The sequence below is a fragment of the Lissotriton vulgaris genome, chromosome 8 (genome assembly GCF_964263255.1).
Source record: "Lissotriton vulgaris chromosome 8, aLisVul1.2, whole genome shotgun sequence".
Taxonomy (NCBI): Eukaryota; Metazoa; Chordata; class Amphibia; order Caudata; family Salamandridae; genus Lissotriton; species Lissotriton vulgaris.
Window position 1 is genome coordinate 163,401,975 of NC_141696.1, and position 23,480 is coordinate 163,425,454.

General features: G+C 44.7%; 1 protein-coding gene across 1 annotated transcript in view; it reads right to left on the reverse strand.

Moving 5' to 3' along the window:
* LOC147696807 (retinal guanylyl cyclase 2-like) overlaps positions 1 to 23,480 on the reverse strand; it is a 408,956-nt gene that overhangs the window by 271,268 nt on the left and 114,208 nt on the right. The window contains exon 2 of the mRNA XM_086933248.1: positions 16,960 to 17,261. Coding sequence (XP_086789374.1) covers positions 16,960 to 17,261 — 302 coding nt within the window. The remainder of the gene's footprint in view (positions 1 to 16,959; positions 17,262 to 23,480) is intronic.

Here is a 23,480-nt window from a genome sequence, read left to right on the forward strand (position 1 = left end):
GAAATGGAAAAAAGCGCTTCAAGCGACTTTATTAACTTACCGGTTGTCCCCCAATTCAGTCACTGGGCTATCTCCTTTTGAACTATTGCGTGGGAGAAAACCTGGTTCTCGTCTTCTTCCCTGGTGGCTAAAAGGTGATTCTCCCTACGAGGTAGATTTTAAGGTATTGAGAGAGAAAATTCAGAAGCACCAGGAAAGTATGATCCAGCTTTCGTCCAAAAAGAAGTACAATACTTGCCGCGTAAGAGTTGGTGATCGAGTGCGTGTTAAAATGGGTGGTTTGTTCCACAAGAATGTGTCCAGATGGTCTGACCCTATCAGAGTCATTGAAGTGTTTAGCAAAGCTGTCAGAGTCGAGGGGGGCAAAATATGGAATTTAAGAAGGATTTCTCTATGCAAACCCCTCGTTACTTCTTCACAAAGAGAAACTCCTACATCTACTTCTCTAGAGAAATTTGTTCCACATAAGCCTGTCTCTGATAGTCCTTGCTCAGTTAAACCTGTTTCAGAACATAATCCTGGTTGTTTCTCTGGTACACATGAAGTTTATGACAATTTAGATAAAGTGATTGTAAATAATTCTGATGCTATGCTTAGTTCTGAAGGGCCTCCTGCTCCTTGTGTCTCTTTTGATAATCAATCGAGTGTTGAGCAGGAAGACATTTCACTGAGACGTAGTGAGCGTATTAAATGTGCTCCTTCAAAGTTTAAAGATTACATTAGAACCTGATTTCTTTTTGTACTTTCCTTGTTTTTTTTTTTGTTTTTTTTTTTTCTTTTTTTTTCTCTTTTTCATTTTCCAAAGGGGGGGAGGTGTGTGGTATTCCATTACCTCATGCTTTCTGGAATTTCCCTATGTCACTCGGTAGAGTGTTAGGTCTTTAGAATGTTTTCCTTTGACTGGTATCTGTTGCTGAGCTTGATATGATGAAGACATCTCTTTGTAGCTGTGGTTGTTTAAGCTGTCCTTCTTATCAATAAATCCTGCTTGAACCTACTCATTGTGTATCCCTCATTACCACACAATACGCCCTAGAATCTTGGGCAGAAACGGGTACGGCTGTACCCCGGAACCAAAACAGTGAGGCACCAGAAACAAACACCACTCCGACGGAAGAAAGGAGAGTGGGTCTCTCCCCGGAAGAGATCCAAGAACGAGAGAAAAGCAGACTCCATGAATTGGAGTTGGCACGGCTCCGGTTGGACGGAGAGCTGAAACTGGCGGAACAAAAGATAAACTTAGAACACTTACGGCTCCGAGAGGAGTGGGAAGAGAAACAAAGGCAGAGAGAACTCGAAGAGAAAAAACTGGCATACGAACACGAGCGCAAGCTAGCAGAAATAGAAATGCGGAAACAGAATAAAGATCTAGGGGTGCCCGAGCGCCCGCACACCCCGAGCACTACCGAACCAAAGGTCCACATCCCCAAGGATGTCGTCAGAGAATATTTTCGGAACGACGACATACAGCAGTGGTTCAAGGCCTTCGAGATCGCTATGACCTCCCACCGGATTGATCGAAATGACTGGGGAGCCGGGCTATGGGGGAGGTTCGTCAATGAAGGCCGCGATGCCCTGCTACAGCTCCCGGACCATCAGATGACCTCCTATGACCACATGAAGGCCGCCCTCCTCACTCGATACGGACTCACGCCCGAGATGTACCGCCAGAGGTTCCGCGACTGCAAACGGATCCCGGGTACAACTTGGGTAGAGTATGTGAACTATTTCAGCCGAGCCTTCGAGGGGTGGATAAAGGGCAGCCACGTAACCACCTACGAGCAACTCTTTAACCTCATGGTGTGGGAGCACCTCTCCAACAATTGCTTCGTCGAGCTCAGGCAGCACCTTCTCGACAGTAAATTGACTGAACCCCGGCAGCTCGCCGCTGAAGCTGACAGATGGGAAAGCACTCGAGTGGCCCGGAGTGGACCGAGTGAACAAAACAGAAACAACCAAGGTCTCCATCGCCCCCGAGGAGGAGGAGGAGGCCAGGGCCGGGGCAGAGATGCCGTCCCGGCAACTCCCGCCAGCAACACCCTGCCCCGGGCCGGTCGGGGAAACCCCCCGATGAGCCCAGGGTTCCGAGCCAACGTTACTTGCCACCGGTGCCAGCGAATTGGACACTATGCCAGCGACCCGAGCTGCCCGAAGAACCAGACTCCCGTGCCCCGCCAGGTCGCTGCCGCTGCGCTAGGAGAGGAACAAACCTCCGAAGAATATGAAGAGTACGAGCAGGAGCAACCCGAGTGGGAACCTGCCGCCATGACCCTTGCCTGCCTGGGGGAAAGAGACATGATCCCGCGGGCTCCCCTACCCGCCAACACCAGAAAATACAGCCAGTGGGTGAACATAAATGGGCGCAAGGCCGAAGCCCTGCGCGACACCGGGGCCAGTGTGACGGCGGTCCGCTGTCACCTGGTGACCCCGGAACAAATCCTGCCAAACGTTCTTTGCCCCGTCCGATCAGCCGACAATTCAGAGAGCCTGTGTCGGATGGCCTGCGTCCCCTTCGAATGGGGAGGAGTGTCCGGTATGCTAAAAGTGACTGTCTGCGATGATGCCCCCGTGGACTGCCTCCTGGGAAACGACCTCGAGAGTTCCCCGTGGGCGGCCGTTGAGAGAAGAGAGCACCTGGGGATGTTGGGCCTCCCGGACTGGGCGTGCGTAACAACCCGGTCCATGGCCGCCCGTGCCATCCCCAGACCCGAAGAACCCGAATGGCCAGCACCTCCTCCCCCGATCACCCCAGAGGAAGACGCCCTCAGTACTGATCCCCCAGAGCAAACCCAAGAAGGGCCCACTCCGCTCCAAGATCTTCCAGAACTGGCTCAGTGGCGTCAAGAGGGTGGACCCACCCAGGAACAATTCCGTCAGGAGCAGAAGACCTGTCTCTCCCTCGAGGGACTCCGACAGCAAGCACTCGCCCAGAGCGCGGGAGACACCGCAGGGGCCCACTGGATCTATTGGGACAATGACCTACTATACAGCGAGCAAAGAATTGCCGATTTGGGGGCCAGTCGAGTGCTGGTGGTGCCCCTCCGCTTCAGAGACTTCCTTTTGAACTTGGCACACGATGTCCCCCTTGCTGGGCACTTGGGGCAAGACAAAACGTATAACCGCCTGGTAACCCACTTTTACTGGCCCAAAATGCGAAATGACGTCTCCAACCACTGCCGGGCCTGCCCCACCTGCCAGGCCAGCGGGAAGAGCGGCTGAAAAATCAAAGCACCCTTGCAACCATTCCCCGTCGTAACCACCCCGTTCGAACGGGTGGGGATAGACATTGTGGGGCCCCTGGACCACCGAACAGCACAAGGGCATCGATTCATCCTGGTCCTGGTGGACCACGCCACCCGCTATCCCGAGGCCATTCCTCTTCGGACTGTAACAGCACCAGTGGTAGGCCGAGCCCTAATGGGGATCTTCTCCCGAGTAGGATTCCCCCGGGAAGTCGTCAGCGACAGAGGCACAAACTTTATCTCCAAATATATGAAATCCCTCTGGCAGCAGTGCGGGGTTACGTACCGGTTCACGACCCCCTATCACCGGCAAGGAAACGGACTGGTCGAACGGTTTAACCGCACTCTCAAGGGGATGATCATGGGCCTAGAGGAACCCCTACGACGCCAGTGGGACGTGCTGCTCCTGTGCCTCCTCTTCACCTACCGAGAAGTCCCCCAGAAATCCCTCGGTTTCAGCCCCTTCGAGCTCCTGTACAGACACCCTGTCCGGGGGCCTCTCAGCCTGGTTAAAGAAGAATGGGAAATGGCCTCCCAGAAGACCCCTCCGGACGTGTATAAGTACCTCCTGACCCTCGGCAACCAGACCCGGCGATTCAGGGAACTCGCCAAAGCCAATCTCGAGGCCAGTCAGGTGGACATGAAGAAATGGTACGATCAACATGCCTCCTCCATCGAGTTCGAGCCTGGTCAGCAAGTATGGGTAATGTCTCCCATCGAGCCTTGTGCCTTGCAGGACAAATGGACAGGACCCTTCAAAGTGGTCGAGCGCAAGGGCCCTGTCACCTATCTAATCGACATGGAGTCCCCCCGGAACCCCCTCCGGGTCCTTCACGCCAACAGACTCAAACCACACTTCGTACGCTCGGAGCTCAGCCTACTGTTGGCCACAGATAGTGGGGCAGAGGAAGACTCTGAGCCCCTCCCTGACCTACTGAGGACCCGTGAGAAAGATAGCTCGGTGGACGGGGTCCGACTCTCCGATGCCCTGACCCCGGAGCAACGCCAAGACTGTCGGGCCCTCCTGCTGCAATTTGCAAACCTGTTCTCCCTCACCCCCGGGGTCACCCCCTGGTGCCTTCACGACGTGGACACTGGGGACAGTCCCCCTATCCGACACCGGGCGTATCGAGTACCAGATCGGGTGCGCGCATGCATCCAAGACAAAGTCTCCAAAATGCTCACACTCGGAGTCATCGAGCCATCCGACAGCCCTTGGGCCAGCCCAGTCGTACTGGTCCCCAAAGCTGCTGCCCCGGGCACCACCCCCGAGCTCCCGTTCTGCATCGACTATCGGGGCCTGAACGCTGTCACCCGAACCGACGCTCACCCCATTCCCCGAGCAGATGAACTGGTTGACCGCATGGGGGCTGCCCGCTACCTGAGCATCTTCGACCTGACAGCGGGCTACTGGCAGATCGGCCTCACCCCCAGAGCCCAAGAACGATCCGCCTTCTCTACCCCGGATGGTCACTACCATTTCAGAGTGATGCCATTCGGCATGAAAAACGCCCCCGCCACTTTCCAACGACTTGTGAACCAGGTACTGGCGGGCCTCGAAGAATTCAGTGCCGCCTACCTGGACGATATCGCGGTGTACAGCCGCCACTGGACAGACCACCTCCACCACCTCCGAGAAGTCCTGCACGCCCTCCAACAGGCCGGCCTCACCATCAAGGCCAGCAAGTGGCAAATTGGCCAGGGGTCCGTGACCTACCTCGGGCACCAAGTGGGGAGCGGTCTGGTGGCCCCTCTCCAGCTCAAGATCGCTGCCATCCAGTCCTGGCAGCCACCTGTCACCCAAACCGAGGTCCGAGCCTTCTTGGGGCTCACCGGATACTACAGACGGTTTGTGAAGGACTATGGCAGCATTGTGGGGCCCCTCACGGAACTCACATCCAAGAAACACCCCAAAACAGTCAACTGGACCCCGGACTGTCAAGCGGCCTTCGAGAAACTGAAGGCCGCCATGTGCACCGCCCCTGTGCTCCAGGCCCCCGACTACAGCCGTGAGTTCATCTTCCAGACGGATGCCTCAGACCATGGCATTGGGGCAGTCCTCTCCCAACTAAACACCGAGGGAGTCGACCAGCCAGTGGCCTTCATCAGCGGACGCCTGCTGGCCCGAGAGCAGCGCTGGAGCACCATTGAACGGGAGGCCTTTGCAGTGGTGTGGGCCCTCAAGAAGCTCCGGCCCTACCTCTTCGGTACCCACTTCCGGGTACAAACAGATCATCGACCCCTTCAATGGTTGATGCAAATGCGGGGGGAGAATCCAAAACTGTTGCGATGGTCCATCTCCCTGCAGGGGATGGACTTCACTGTGGAGCATCGTCCAGGCCAGGACCACGCCAACGCGGACGGCCTGTCACGCTTTTTCCGCCTCGACGAGGAGAGTCCCCAAAAGGATGGGTACTCTCCCCGCCTTCAGCTGGGGGGGACGCATGTTGGACAGGCCTCGTGAAGGGCTCGCTCTCTCCCCGCATGACAGAGCCTGGACACCGGCTCTCCCGGTGCCACCAGAAGAACAACCCCGACGACCCACAGAAGCAACCCGCAACCCGTCCCCTATGGGACGCCTGCTCCCGGACATCTCTGTATCACTGGCCCGGGCCACCGCCAGCACCATTGCCCGGCCCAGCAGCCATCTTGGACACTGCACCACGAGGCCGCATGGCTTCAGCTCGACCCCAACCCTGGGCCTGGCCAGGCCCCGACATCCCGGCACCACCATCCACCCAGGAGGTGAACGGACCACTTGGCAGGTCAATGGGAGAGAGGAGTGTCGATGGCTCTCCCCCGCCAGGTGCCGATCGCCCCCAGCCTCCCCGGGCGCTGGCTCCACCCCCCTGCTGTGTGTCTGGACTCCCTCATCCCGGACCTCCCGACCTCCAAGAGCGAGGGTCCGGACATCAAAGGAGGCCAGACCTATAACTGGGGCAGCTCCAGAGCAGGAAGGCAGTTGTATCCTGGAGTCGAGAGACACCTAGAAGAACTCATCCTTGACGGACTGCTGGCGCTGCCGCAGCCCTGCCTTGTGAACCATCGTCCTGCCTGCTGGCGCTGCCGCGGCATTCTGCAACCTACATCGTCTTCGGGACCTACTGGCGCTGCCGCGGCCCTCTGCAACCTACATCGTCGACGGGACCTGCTGGCGCTGCCGCGGCCCTCTGCAACCTACATCATCGTCGGGACCTGCTGGCGCTGCCGCGGCCCTCTGCAACCTACATCGTCTTCGGGACCTACTGGCGCTGCCGCGGCCCTCTGCAACCTACATCGTCGACGGGACCTGCTGGCGCTGCCGCGGCCCTCTGCAACCTACATCATCGTCGGGACCTGCTGGCGCTGCCGCGGCCCTCCTCAAGTGAGACTTGCCCTCCGAGCCTGCTGGCGCTGCCACGGCCCGACCTTCCAGAACTCCGAGCTCGAGGATTGTGAGCTATCCATCAGACCACCTCAATACCACAAAGGTATCAAGACTGTCCCGCTACCCCCTTTCCCTTCCAGAGACTAGAATTGAGAGGACCCTCGTGTCCCGATCTCACTGTACCGTGATACTTTGCTTCGAGAACTGCATATAAAAAGCCTTAAACTTATCTCTGTGTGGTGTCCATCTGTGGGGGGGGGGGGAAGTTACTTGTCTGTACGATCGCTGGAGACGGCCCTCACCGGAGGCCTCTCCCCTTGTCCTCGGCCGACCCTCCAGGTCCCCGTCTAACAGCCCACCGCACCGCGTGGGCTGCGGGGGCCTGTGTTACGCCCCTGCAAAGAAATGGTAGCAGGAAGCATCAAGGAGATGGATGCACAAGAAAAAAACATAAGAAGAAGATTAGCTCAGGGAGATAGGAACAAAGCTTCCTCCAATTAATTTTGACCCACAAATTGGTGAAGATGTTTTTACCCTATTTTCTCCAAACTACATCAGTGAAACAACACAGACACAGGGAGGTGACAACATGCCCTAGTTAACGACCTCTTGCTGATCCGAAAGGAAAGAGCAGCTGGAGCTCCCAGGAAGGCAGAAGACCAACAGTGTGACATAATAATGAATGTCTTTCGAAAGCACTCGATTTATGCAGGAGGTGAAGAATTGTAGCGCTGTTATTGTTCAGTACAGTTTTAGGCCAGCTTTTGTTTTTTTTTCTGTCAACTACTTGTAAAGGGGTCTCGACCTTTTTATTCAATTCCATTGATTGCTCAGTTCAACATGTGGTGCCCTCTGTGGTATTGTTGGTTTTATAGATTACACAATGAAGCAAGACAAGTCCCATTCACCTTTCTCTTTGTCTCTGCCAGCAACATTTCTGACACACTTTTCTCTTTCAGGAAAAAGTTGAAACACCTCAATTCAAATGCATTAAATAAACAACAGTAACTGTATTATCCCCGAACGTGATTTGAACTATGTATTGCTGCTATACCTAATTATGGAATGTTTTTATCATCTGTACTTTTATGGCCGTAAGTGGCCGAGTAAAGTTTTTGTGACTGATTGAAATAAACAACAGATGATGTGCTGGGGATTATTTAGTTATGAAATGAAGGGTATTTGCAAAACCACAAACATAGGCAAAGCCAGCAGGTGTGCAGTGTCTGTACCAACATTTATAAACACAGGCATTCACAATTGCTGTTTAAATGTGTTTCATTCACTAATGCTGTTTAGTCCATTAACTTTAGATAAACTGACTTTGCAAAACTGGGGAGATGGAATAAAAAAAGGAATGCTTACTATACAGAATACACAAAGAAGATAAAGAACTGATTGTGACAGTGATGACTGAGTATGATTTACCTATATAAAATAGTCCAGCGTGAATCCAACAGAAGCACTTCTTGGAAGGCTGAAGGATACACTAAATAGCCAATGGCATGAGGCGAGAGGGTTTTAATCCTCAGATGGAATCAAAGCCCAGTGAATAAATATTTTAAAGAATTGGAAACAAAACGTCCTGCAGAAAACTCCACTGTCATGCCAGGCCAAAAAGTAGTTTCCATGAAAAGACACATTGTTTCCATCCTTAAGTGACATAGCCAATTTACTCATTCTGAGGGCTACAACATAGAAAACATTTTTTTTAATTTAATACCATAGCGTATGGGCCTAATCCTGTGGTGGATTACATTTGGCTAAAATATTTTATATGTGCATTCAAATTGGCGCAGTGCCAGTATGCTCCTTTTCCCAACTGCCAATTTGCAATGCTTAAATCTCTTTTATTGGGGTCTTTTATGTCGTATAAAGTAAGACTTTACTATATGTCATTTTCCGAACTGAAATAGATTGTGATTGATATTTCACTGTGACCTTCACACGTACAAAATAAATCACTGTTGCTTTGTTACTGCTCAGTGCAAAATAGTTACCAGCTATGGACTGGAGCCTGGAATCTGCTAGTTCAGTTAAGAAATATTCTTCTTTTCCATTACTTTTTTCTGCTATGCTCTTTCAATATTCTGTCCTGGTAGAACTCTTAAAATTCAATTTTGAAAGTTTATTACTCAAAATCTAACATTAAAATTGAAATATGAATATTTAAAACATGAATTACCATTTTGATAAGATTGTGCAAAATGGATCTCTGTCAAAAAAGTGGTATACAAGACACTTGTTTTTACTTTCACTTTTTTTATTTTCTCGGTACTATATATATATTCTTCTTCAGCTTTACAGCAATGTCTCTGGTGATGAAAGGGACACCTATTTAGTGTGTTATTCCTGTTATGCATTTCTTGACCACAACAAACATGTCACAGTTTTTGAATGAACACGTATAAGGAACTTGAAGGCCAGACTCTAAAATAGAAAATGCTGTGTGTTCTTCAGAATGCATAGCAAATCGAAAATATGGTATGTCCAGGTAAGCATATGAAATTTGTGTGACTGATATAATGGCCAATAGCTATCTCCCATGTTACGTGAAGCAGTGTCTGTTTGACCACCTCTTCAATGCAATCAACACATTCACCCATCCTTTGGAACCTTGTCATTCAATGAACAAAATGTTTACATTTCAGCATTCGAATTTGAGCACAAAAACTCTCTGCTACCAAGCATGAGGTACCCGGTAAACCAAAATTTGCCAGGGAATCATTCATTTTGCAGTAAGCAGTAGTGAAGCAAGAGTCATCCTCAACAATCTGTGTCCTTTAGCAGGTGTCTTCACTTCATAAAGTAAAGTAACCTACCTTTTCAAGTGCTTTCAAGATCCAGCTATTTGTCCATGATATTTACAGCTAGATATAGAGTTTGGTAGACAGGATATACTGTCACAAACATGATGGAGCACCTTGGCTGCCAAACCCTTAGCCCCCCATCAACTCTGAGCCAGGTAAACCATCAGATTTCCAACTCCAGTGCCTCCACTGGCTCTGCTGCTGAAAAATGTACGTCACTGACAGAAAAAAAGTCGCTCCCACTACCTGGGTGATAATTAGCTATTTGTTTTGTTTTTAAAGTTTGGTGGATGGTCACAGTTTGGTGCACGGCCGTCATATTCGACAATGAACATCCAGCAAACATTTTGACCCTTTAGAGGAAACACCTTGATGTTGCTTCCTCTGAAGATGTAGAAATAACCATTAGGCTGACAGTGATCTAAATTTGTCAGACCCTAGGGGGGAGCCCCTAGCACATCAGTATCCATAAAACAACCGTGCAATTAAGGAAGGCCCAACACACCCTCAGTCACCCAGCATGAAATATACCTGATATACAGAATGACACATTTTCCTTGGTCAAACTGCTGCACCGCAACTCCATATGCTACCAAGTGATGTACTAAAATATTCTAAATTAACCGCCGACTAATCTACCTGCCTTCATGTTTATGTTACGTAGTTGTTTTTCCATGCTTAAGGGGAAATTATAAACACAGTTTGTTGTAAACAAGAAAATAGAGATGTGTAACCTTCAATCAATCAATCAAGAAATTTGTATAGCGCGCTACTCACCTGGAGGGTCTCAAGGCGCTTAGGGGAGAGGGGTCCGCTACTGCTCGAACAGCCAGGTCTTGAGTTACTTCCTGAAGGAGAGGTGATCTTGGGTCAGACGGAGGTGGATGGGGAGGGAGTTCCAAGTCTTGGCTGCCAGGTAGGAGAAGGATCTTCCTCCCATGGTGGCTCTTCGAATGCGTGGAACGGCGGCGAGGGCGTGGCTGGTCGATCGAAGCTGGCGGGTGGGAGTGTAGAAGGTCAGGCGGTTGTTGAGGTACCGGGGGCCCAGGTCGTGGAGGGCCTTGTGTGCGTGGGTGAGGAGTCGGAACGTGATTCTCTTGCTGACGGGGAGCCAGTGCAGGTCTCTCAGGTGTCCGGAGATGTGGCTGTGTCAGGGGATGTCCAGGATGAGTCGTGCGGAGGCGTTCTGGATGCGTTGGAGTCTTTTCTGCAGTTTGGCTGTGGTTCCGGTGTAGAGGGTGTTTCCGTAGTTCCGTAGTCCAGACCTTGATACATGCTTCATACCGTAAGTTGAGAAATGACATTGTCATAACACGAGTACTGCAAATGTATGTTGTAATATAAAAAGGAAATAAGGTGCTCAAGCTATAAAATATTGCCATGGTAATCTCGCACTAAAACTCATTTTAAAACATTTATTTTTTAATTGTCACATCATAGTCCGTTAGGGTGGTGGACATAATGTCATCCACCACCCCGACATACGGACTACCTGCCACCAAAGTCTAAATCGTGCCCATGGTTCCTGACAGGATTTTCCTTTTGTCAGAGCATCTGTTTATCTCTAATTGTCTCCATGATACTTAGGACATTTCTGGTTTACAGAGCGCATATAACCATTAATTGCTTGGTGAATTCATTTGGCTAATGTAATTGATGAAATGATTTTTTGAATGCTACCTATAAATATATATGCACCGAAGTTCTACTGAGCTAATTAGAGTTCTGGGCCAGAAAGAGCGAAACAACCTGGCCCCACGCTTGAAATTTGCAGCTTTCAAATGCCAATTGATGCTTTTAACAGAATGTGTCATAGGGATAAGGTTTGCATTCATATGAGTAAGAAATACACATTATAAATGCGCATTAAACTACATAAAGTGAAAACACATACACAAACATAATGAAAAGAACATTTCATTCATTCATGATTTGGGTAAAGAATAATTTTAAATTTAAAACAATTCCTAATTCAGTACAAAAACTCCTAAACAGATATCTTAAACAAATCATGGCCAAATCTTCATGAGCTCTACCGTAGTTGCTCATAAAATTGGAGATGCATCTAAAGATTTCAGCACAGAGAAAAAAACACAGAATTATTTGCTGACTCTGAATACTTCTCCAGCTATAACTACACCATTCATAAAAAGCAGGAGCCTTAAATATTTCTTCCTGAGCACCAATAGGGCTGGACAGGTGCATATAAAGGGGGTTATTCATAAAGATAAGTTTAGACTTGACTAAATCTAAATATATATGTTTAGTGTTTGTTGTAACTTTACTTTACTTTTGGTAGGAATTTATATTAATAAATCTTAAAAAACTATTCTATTTTAAGTTAATATATTTAAATTGCTTACACATTTAACTTAAACAAGTAGTTAATAGTGCTTTAGCTTGGAAATTGTTTCTAGATTTAAAATACATTTATATAATATTTAATTAAGTTAATATTTAAGATAGAAAATAGTTGTAATTGTGTTTAACTTTAATATATGTTTTATAAATTTTCCTGTACTTTACCGCTCTTCACCCTTTCGAAATATAAAGTTACCCAAAAGTATAGACCTACATTTGCCTGAAAATGTTGAATAAAACCTAGTCATAACTTTACAACAATATGTTATGTTCCGCACACTTGGAGAAAACCTCCACAATCGGGGCAGAGATCTCCCTGTGGTAAAGTAGGGAAATATATAACATTGGTAATAACGTTTAAAACAATTCTGGTGCAGTTTCTAAATAGAAAGGGGCTTTAATAATGTGTAGGTGGGTGCACGGCCCTGCTAACTCCCTCCTTGTTCCTCTCTAAACCTCTCCTATTTAGTAGTAGGTGTTCCCTATTTTCCAACCCCTCCCCAGACCCTTCCACATTTACTACTAAAAAGTAGGTGTGCATGTAGGGCGAGCATTGCATTCAGTGCCGAGATCTCTGCACAGAAAATATAGGAGAGGCGGAGGCGCAGACCTCCTCAATTAGATGTGTGAATAGCATTTTGTAGTACGTGAGTAGTACTATTGTAGTACTATTGTAGTAATACTAAACATATATTGAATAGGCTCCAAAGTGTTTCAGAGCTGCCTTGTCCAAGCAACAGTGATGGAAGATTTTGACAGCGACAATGTATTCTCTATTCCTAAATTACTTCCTGATTAGAGTCAAATTAGTACCTAAGATGATGTTGCAAAAGTTCCCAGAAATACTTGAAGAACTGTGATAGCAAAATTCGATAGCCATTCCCACCCACTTTAGAGCTTGCTGCTAGATGGCAATCCATTAGTAAGAAAGGTAGATGATTTTTTTAAATTAACAATCTGACAGAAACAGATATCTAGGAAAAACTAAAGAAATTCACAGGAGCCAGATCAATTGCAACAGCCCAGCCACTGAATGTAGCGCAAAAAAGATACAAGATGTGCAAACTGAGATGTAAATCAGTGGCGGCTGGTGAAATTTGAGACTGGTGCGCAGAAAGAACCACCATGTATTGCTCTGGGAGAGAAAGTTCTTCTATATGCGTACAAGGAGCTCAAATTCAGGCTTGTCCTAGAATATGGTCAACATTAATAATAATAGGAAAAGCTACTGTTATTAGTCTGATAAAAAATTCTTCTCAAACAGATAAAAGCAGCTAAATGCCATTTTCAGGCACAAGATAAGTGAATGTACCCGTGTTTTCAAATTCCACAGGTTTGTTCTTAGGCAGTGTATGTAATTCTTGAGGGGGGAGTACATGTTAAGTAAAACAGCATGGCTGTTGCTGGCTGCGGAATGGACAGGCACAGACAGGCTTGCCTTTGGCTGCCAGCAGTGCACCTGCTTCACCCATCTACACACCCCCTTAATGATGAAGGGTGTGCTTAATTGCATCCTCCAGTCACAAGACCCTGTGTCATCTAAAATGGCATCTGAAAATGTCCTAATAAGAAAATGTCTGCTGAAAAGCAAAAGCTCTCTCCTCACCGCTGTGGACTGGAGAGCAAAGTGTCCATTTATGTCTAATTCCCCAACAATTGATCAAGCAAAGTTCAGTAAAACAAGTAAAAATCAGACTTAAAAAATGCCCCAAGTGCTAGAGCAAATACATTGATGGCAAATACCTAAGTTACATTCTATTTCAAAATAGTATGGCCTTCAGCTGCCAAGCAGACTGCCCAACCCCATCAACTGACATTAAGGAATGACCCATGTGCATACTAATATGCACTTCAGTATTTAAGTGTTCCTGACATGTCCTTCTTTTTTTATTTTGAATTTCTGCATTCGTATTTATTTTAGTATTTATAACGCACAATTGTCTGCCTGTAGATGCATGGCGTATTTTCCAACTCTTCACCTACGACTTCCAGCTGTGACTGGCCCATAGACGTTCCTGAAAGTACTAAAGAGTAAGGTGACAATACAAAATGCTGATAGGAAATATTTGTATTATGCCATTATGTCTTTCTGTTTGCTGTTTATCTGATATGTGCCGTCACGTTTTTACCTGTTCACACACACGCTCCTATAGATAGTACTCTGCTGGCTCAGGTGGGACAGGTTCATGCAACATGAAATTGCAATAATAAAGGTGTAAGCGAAGATGCTCTTAGAGTGGATACATCATGGTCTGTAATACCTCTCTAGATTTTACAAATTCTCAGCCTGATTCATCAAGAATAATTGCGCTCGCAAAGGGCCAGATTCTGAGAATCCGGCCCTTTGCGAGTGCGATTTTTGCATTTGGGATTCATCATCCCAAATGCAAAAATCGGTAATAGCGAATTCGCAAATTTGCGAGGAATTACATTTAAGGAATCTCTATTTGAGATTCCTTAAATGCAATTCATCATCCATTTAAAAATTGCGAATTCGCTATTTCGGCCCGCTATTTACCGCAAGGTCAAACCTCGTGGTAAATAGCGAAAACGTAGAAAAATGCTTTTAAAAGCATTTTTCTAAGTTGCATGTTGCACACACACATGTCCTTTGGACATGTGTGTGCGCAACAACTGTTCGTATTTACTTTTAAGGGGTGCTACAGGGTGTCCTTTGGACACCCCTGGCACCCTTTAAATCGCTATCTTATTTGCGATTAGCTAATTGCTAATCGCAAATAAGGAATACTCCTCATTCATTCCTAAGGGTCTTTTGGCCCATAGGAATGAATGGGGAGTTATTCCTTATTTGCGATTAGCAATTTGCTAATCGCAAATAGGGAATATGTAGGAATCGCATTTGTTTTTGCGATTCCTACATGAATCCCGTTTTGCGAGTCTGGAATAGCGATTCCTTATGAATCGCTATTTCAAACTCGCAAAACGGCAATATGATGAATCAGGCTGAGACTGTAAGGGCAATGTATCAGACCATAAATATTCAACCAGGAGCATTGTAGAAAAATAGGACAATTTGAACATTTTTCATCAGAATAGTTTATGCATAAAACAGAAGGCCCTATTTGGAGCTTGAAATTAACTGAAAACTCTCCAAAGCAGAAAGAAAACAATATATTAGAAACTGGGAGCACATGCCTAATATCAAGAGAAAGAGTTCCCTTGGGGTACTAAAAGCTCTTGAATGTGCTCAGCTAATTAGTCACTTCTCCAAAGAATTTATTTGACTTGAAAATGTTCTTCAATAAACCAAATGTAAAACAGGATTTTTAACAAGTCTTTTGGCCAGGGAAGTTCTTGTGCGATCAAAAAGTGTGGATTTATATAAAGTTTGAAAGTTGATGATAGTAAGCTTTTGTAGTAACTGTTTGATTATTAAATTCTGAAGAATCTGCTGAAATTTGTTTTTAACCTCACTGTTACTAAATTTAGGGAAAACAATATTTCTGTGAAATAATATCAAGGGTTTGTGAAAACAGATCTGAGAAAGGATTAGCATTACCATAACGATCATGAAATGTTTTTGCAACTCTACCTAAAAGCTCAAAAAATGATAATCATATAGGGCTAGATACATGAGTAATTGATTGCGAAAAAATAGTCGCGAATTACGCCCAGTATTTTTGCGACTAGTAGAGAATTTTATGAACCAACCTATGCATTAATAGGTCAGTTCATAAAATTCCAAATTGTACTGGTTGTAATCCGACTTACCTCATTAAATATTAATAAGGCAGGCCGCAAATTGCAACTCACTGTGATTGGAGGCCATCAGAGGGTTTTTTCACTGCTTGGGTCGGCAGACCACCATGACTTTGTCTCTTTTAAATAAACCAAACATAGGGGGTCATTAGGATCGCGGATGGACTTGAGTCCGTCCGCCACCCAAGAGTAGGAGGGAACGTCCGCATGGGCTGCGGCGTTCCCTCTGTGCAGATTAGGATGTGACCACCAGGGTGGCGGTCACATCCTCTATCTTTAACATTGCGGCGGGTGCAGCTTCAAGCTGCACCCGCCGCAATGTTAAAAATGCTTGCACAGCATTTGTGTGCACAAAGCGGCAGGCACCGCGCGGTGCCTGATGCTTTGTGCACGCAAATGCAGGGGGGAACCATAGGTACCCCCCATGTGCACCCCCCACCACCCCTTCACCCAGGGGGTCCGCAACGGGCCCCCGAAGTGAAGGTCTGTAGGCTTTTCCACGGCGGAAAAGCCGCCTTGGAAAAGCATAGAAATGCAGACATCCTAATATGCCTGGCGGTGTCTGATAGACACCGTCAGACATGTTAGTGCTTTTCCGCCGCGGTCGGAAGGCGACTGCGGCGGAAAAGCTGCAGACAGAATATCAGACCCACCAGCCATCCTAATTTGGCGGTGGGTCTGTGGAGGCTCCGCAGCGGTTTTCCCACATCCTCCGGGCCGGTGGTGGCTTCCGCCGGCCCGGAGGATGCGGGAAATCCGCAATCATAATTAGCCCCATATTTTTTAAATACAGCCCATTTTCCATAAAGGAAACAGGGTTGCGTTAAAAAAAGTTTTTTAATGTTTTTCTTCGTTTGAGAGTTGGCAGTGGTCCCATTGACCACTGCTTATTCTCCAATTAACTTTTTTATTTGACAAAGGGCAAGGCATCCCCAGGGGACCCCATTCCGCTTAACACTGGGAGATCATTTCCTTTGACACTGCTGTAATTTTCAATGTTTTGCTACCTGAATTCGCTTGCAAACCATTTCTATATAGCATACCGATTCAGTATTTAGAAGGAATGTCTACAACATGCCCCTTTGAGATACTGAATAGGTATCCATTCACAATTCAATTTTAGGAGTCATGAAAACCTTTCCGACTTCTAAAATGTGATTAGTATATCTGAAAAAGAATTTCTAAAGAATCCAACAAAGAATGGGAGATTTTTCAGACATACAAATCAGTGCATCTGGCCCCTAGTCAGTCTACGAATTTCAATTCAACTCAACAAAGAAATCATATTTGTGGCCTGCAAATGACCATTTATTGTAGTACTGCCAATATTTTTTACATTTAATTTGCAACACAATGCCTCTAAGTTTAAGTTACATTGTTTTCACCCTGGTGCCTAAATTGATACATTTTTCTTAAGACTCATTTTTTGTGAAACTTCCGAGAATATTCTGGTACTCACTTGATAAGGTTCCAAATGGGTTTTTATAGCTCCGGACTCTTTGGCTTCAGCAAATTCCTCATAGAAAGAGTTCCCTTCTGATTCCACTGTGATTGTCAGCACGGCGTCGTATGCCTCCAGTAGTTTGCTGTTGTTATCAAGAACGTAGAACGAATGGTTTTTGTAAGGAAGACTGTAAAGCAAAGTGTCGTATGGCACAAAGACATATCTTCCATCTGTAAGTCCCATTTCTTGGGCTTTTGTAAGAAGGGTGGCCTGTTCTTCCCCGCCAATGAGTACAGAATGCATGCACATAATAATAACTAAAACACAAAAATTATATGTAAGGTTATACATTTTCATCCTGCAAGAAAATGAAAAGAAATACAAAATATATTGGAAAATGTTATCTACGCTAAAAGACAAATGAGTCAACCATTTCATATCTATGTACTTACCAATGGTAACACCATTTTTTATTTTTGTCATTTAGGCAATTCTAATATACTCTAAGCTGGATAAGGGCAATTTACAAACTGGAACGCTAAGACTAGCCTCAAGTTCTAATTCTAATTAATCATGTTAAAAGATACATTAGTATAGCACTTACGGACTCAATGGACAATCTTTATATTTTAAATTATATACTATGATATGTTAACTTTATGGGGCAGACTGTGTGGTGAAAGCATTATAGAACATCTCATTTTTATAGTAAGCCGTTATATGCTAGAATTGTGTCTTATAATTCACAATATTTTCCACTGTTGACCACTGTTAACCATGTAACGTACAAAGACTACTTATTAGGTTTATGTACATTAATCAGTACCAGCAACACAATCAGCAAGATGAGTTTTAAGAGATCATAGTTAAGAGAGGATGAAAAAAGTTGGAACAGACTATTGCATTAGCCGAATGCAAAATGTTGCATAGATAGGCAGAATCAAGAAACAAAACATCTCCCGCAAACCATTATCAATGTTTCAGCTTTAAGTGTATTTTGTACGTCTTGCTCAGGATAGGGAGGATATGTAGATATATCATCTTCAGTCATTTACGCTGCAAAACAATACTTAGCCTCAAGTCAGCTGGATGGCAAATTCCAATATAAATGAATGCTGACCTTACAAGGAGGAAAGGTTGATCAGCTTTGATAAACTGCAGGTAAATTATCATGTGTGAAAGAACTATATGCAGTCCTTTACGATAAGCGCATGCAAGATAACTATTGTACACATGGTTGGAAATCTATAAGGTGGTACATTTACTCTGCTATGCTAACAGCCTGTTATATTTGCCTACCATTCATACTCTGCTTACCCTCCAGTCAATTATATCACCACTCACCCATCAAGAAGTATTACATAATTTTTTTTGCCAAAGCACCTCTCTCTGCTGCTTGACTGTCAGCACATGTGACACTCATCCCATATAGCCACTCATATAGCTACTGATCATCACATGCAGCAGCTTACACAACAACAGACATACTGATGCACACATTCAGACAGTTTAGTCACTAACCCATGCATTTAGTAAGACACATTTAATCACTCACTCATACAGTCAGTCACGCACCTACTAAATCCTTCATCCAGACACTTATACATCCACTCATTCTTCAATATGTAAAACATATTTAAACTTTACAGAAACACACAGTCACTGGATGATGTCATCAGTGATGTGATCAGTGATGTCAAATGAGATGTCATCCGTGATGTCATCAGTGATGTCATTTGAGATGTCATCAGTGATGTCATCAGTGATGTCACTGACCATGTCATGAATGATGTAATATGTGACATCATCAGCAGTGGATTGCGGGTGCGCGAAATATAGTTAGTACAACTAACTATATAGGAGCAATTTCAATGGTTTTTAAAATGCTAATTCCTAACTATATAAGGCCTGAAACCTATGGTTTTTTAAGTGAATTAGCAAGGTTTTTTAAATGCTAATTCCTAACTATATAAGGCCTGAAACCTATGGTTTTTTTAAGTGAATTTGCAAGGTTTTTTAAATGGTAATTCCTAACTATATAAGGCTTGAAACCTATGTTTTTTTCAGTGAATTTGCAAGGTTTTTATAAATGCTAATTCCTAACTATATCAGGCGTGAAACCTATATTTTTTTCAATACATTTCAAAGGTTTTGTAAATGCTAATTCTATTAGCGGATAACGTTTATATGTGTTATTATCCTTCTGGGACCACCTGAGCAGCCATCTTGTTTCTCAGGAGAAGCGAGGCACAAGAGAGCACAAAACAAGAGTGGAAAATGTGAAAAGGGGGCAGGGTTGAGACCCCCTGACCCCCTAGCCCTTCTCAGGGTGTCCCAGAAGGACCACCAAGTGCAAAAAAAAAATATTATTTTTTTAAAGCGCAGGGTACGCGCACGGTGCGCGTACCCCGTGATTTTTTTCGAATTCTTTTTTTTTTGCCCTTGGGGGTCCTTTTGGGACCCCCTGAGAAGGGCTAGAGGGTTGGGGGGTCTCTACCCTGCCCCCTTTTCGTGTTTTCCACTCTTGTTTTGGGCTCTCTTGTGCCTCAGTTCTCCTGAAAAACAAGATGATGGCCAACACTTCCTGCTTTGGACAGTTTGGAATGTTGACAGTCGACTGCCAGCCAATCAGAAACTCGGTCGCACACGTAAGGGTTTGCACACGTTCGCGTACGGTACGCGTACCGTACTCGTACGGTGCGCATACGGTGAGCGCATATAGAAATATAATTTGCTCAAATTCAATTTTCTCAACAAGTACTGGAGGGATTTTCACCAAATATAGTAAAGGCACATCTGCATACCAGGCCCTACCATTTTGCCAAGTTGGTGTAATTCCATTCAGCCGTTCGGGCTGTAGCCGTGTCTAAAGGTCCCTATGGAAATTACCATGGGGAGAACACGTTTTGGGACCCCCCTTTCGGCCCCCACTTGACGAATCCCACCGAAACTTTTAGGGAAGGAGCGGAGCGGAGCTGGCCAAAATTCTGGAAAATTACACACAGATTCCTCAATCGGCTCCAAAGTAATTCACAATAGAATGTTGAGCGCATATAGATATATAATTTGCTCAAATTCAATTTTCTCAACAACTACCGAGGGATTTTTACCAAATATAGAAAAGGCACTACTGCATACCTGTACCTACCATTTTGCCAGGTTTGGTGTAATTCCGTTCAGCCGTTCGGGCTGTAGCCGTGTCTAAAGGTCCCACAGAAAATGCTGTTCGAATAATTTCAAATTACATTTTCTCAAGAACTACTTTAAGGATTTTCACCAAACATAGCAAAGGCACATCTGCATACCAGGCCCTACCATTTTGCCAAGTTTGGTGTAATTCCATTCAGCCGTTCGGGCTGTAGCTGTGTCTAAAGGTCCCTATGGAAATTAACATGGGGAAAACACGTTTTGGGACCCCTCTTTTTTCTTGGCCCCCGCTTGACAAATCCCTGCGAAACTTTCATGAAAGGAGTGGAGCAGAGCGAAGCATTTTAAGGAAATCTACACGCAGATTCCTCTATCGGCGCCAAAGTTATTCCCAATAGAATGTTGGGGATTTCCTATGGTAACTAGGTCCTAACTATATATACCTACTGGCGACCGCCAGTAGGTTATATATATATATATATATATATATATATATATATATATATATATATATATATATATATATATATATATATATATATATATATATATATATATATATACGGTATGAATCATCCTCAGTTACTCAGCAGTACAGCAAGCAGCCAAATCGAGGTTAAGACAAGACCCAAATCGTGGTGTTTAAAGTTTTATTGCGCCCAACACTAGTCTGCCATGACGCGTTTCAGCTACCAAAAGCCTTGATCACCTGACGCAGTCATGGGGCCTGGCCACCATTTTAAAGTGCAAAGTGCAATATATATATACTCGAGACAAAAGCCAGACTGTAGCCCCAGGTCCCCAGGACAAACAGACGACTCAACGACTCCGATATGAGGCAGTTGAAAATGTAATGAGCAAAACTGAGCAGAAGCAAAAACTGACGCGTTTCGGGCGGGTGACCTTGTTCACAGTCAAATGTTAACCCATCATGCCTGAACTTTTAAAGTGCTAGTGCACACCATGTGATAATAATAGATATGGAGAAAATACTACTACGTACGACTGGCATAACTATGAGTATGGATGGGTTTGAATCAATTTACACAAAGTATGTCTCCCAAATACCAATTATTGACTGAATAAATTCATGTGTAATGACAAGATTGTTTCTGCATAAATGCTTAAAATATGGTAAAATACAGTAATGTACATTTAAAATGTTATCAAATGGCAGCTTACATAGTTAATACATACTAAATTCCATAAAAATCAACAGGAATAATATATGTAAACAAATAATGTTAAAAAAAAACACACTTGGTATATCACAAAGGAGTATTATTCTAAACAATTGTCCTATTGATCTATGAACCCCTAAACATTATAGACGATATATCATGTGCAAAAGATGCCAATAAATACTGTATATATATTAAAAACCATATATAATATTTACAATATTGTGGGGACATCTCATATTGATGGCAACCCCAATTGGTGATGATGCTGAGGGGACATCTGAACATGATGGCAACCCCTCCAATCTCAAAAACATAGCCTACGTCTGGTAATTAGTCTCCGAGTTTCTATATGTGTACCCAACATCTAATAAGTGAAATCAAAAAAAAAGAAAAGTTTTTTATATATATATTTTTGATATAGTCCAATGAGAAACTTACTATCTATATTCACTTTTAAGTCCAAAAATGAAAAAATAATAATCAGGGTGAAAGACAAAAGATATAAACAATTGAACAGCAAAGGAAAAAACCTTTATATGGCGAGGAAAACTAATATATTGTCAATCAAGCGGATTTTACTCAAAACTAATGAAACTAAACATTGGGTCAGAATAGGTTACAGAGTGTAATCATATATGTTAGATAAGACAATCTTAAAGAAAATGATACAGGTCTTCTGTGGTGTTAAGACCATTAGGTACCTTAGTATCGAGTTCTAATATCGTTTTAGACTCGATTTGACGGAGCATTTTATCTCTATCCCCTCCCCTGCGTGGTTGGGGTACAGATGTCAACACAAAGTAGCTGAGACACTCCAAATTGTTGTTATGCACACTTTTGAAGTGTCTTGCCACTGGATAAGAGTTGTCATTATTGACAATTGCTCAGAGGTGCTGTAATATCTTGCCGTGCACCGCAAGCCGTGTACTCCCAACGTATCTCAGGCCGCAAGTACACGCCAGGACATAAACAGCATACTCTGTCCTGCAACTGTAATTGCCCTTAATCTGTAATAGCCCTGGACTGAATGGGGTCATGTAGCTGCTGGTGTTAACACCAAATTTGCAAGCTCGGCAACTCGAGCATTTAAGAAAACCTCGATGTTGCGGGAACCAGGTTTTTTGTTTGAGTAATTCAGGGAATGGATTGGTGACATGGTTGCGTAAAGAAGGTCCTCTCCTGAAAGTGATCTTAGGATTGTCAGGGAGTTCAGCTGAGATGACACTATCAGTTTGAAGAATTGGCCAACTCTTCGTGAGAATCGATCTTATTTTTCTATTTTGGCAACTGTATGGCGTTATAAATCTCAAAGCTGAATTTTCAGGGTCTTCACTGTTTGTTGAAATAACTATTGTCTGCTGGAGAAGGCAGTCTCTAGACTTTTGTTTCATTTTGTTAACTGCTCTTTTAAGAGTATCAACATGGTACCCTCTTGTTTTGAACCTACAAAGGGCTTCCATCGTACATTTTTCCAATTCCTCTTCTCTGCTACAAATCCTTTTAACTCGGAGCAGTTCCCCATAGGGGATATTCTCAATTGTGTGGTGCGGGTGAGCACTACTAGCGTGCAGAGTGGAATTACCCGCAGTAGCCTTTCTATGGAGGGTGGTTGCCAGACTGCCTGATTTATGATATACCTTAACGTCTAAGAAATCAACCGATTTACTATTGATGTGATGAGTAAACTTTAAGTTATACTCATTAGCGTTCAGTTTTTCAATAAAAGCAAGTGCACTCAATTCATCACCTCTCCAAATTAAAAACACATCGTCAATAAATCTTACTCACATTTGCACATTTTCTGAAAAGATGTCATGATGCGTACCCATGAGGACCTGCTTCTCCCAATAGCCCACGTGCAAGCACGCGTAGCTAGGGGAAAAGCAGGCCCCCATCGCCACTCCCCTCTTTTGTAGATAAATGTCTCTCCCAAACATGAAGAAGTTATGATTTAGGCTCCATGATACTAATGCAAACAGTATTTTACTGTGGTTATAACAGTCTGCTGGTCTGGTACTCAGGAAATGTTCAAGAGCCCTGAGTCCAATCTGATGTTCTATGCTCGTATATAGAGCCTTGATGTTGAGCGTTATCAAAAGAGAGTCTTCTGTCCAAGCGGTATTTTTTATTTGATCCAAGAAATGTCCAGTGTCCTTGATATACGTGGGCAAGTTGGTGACCAGGGGTGGCAGGAAGTAATCGATG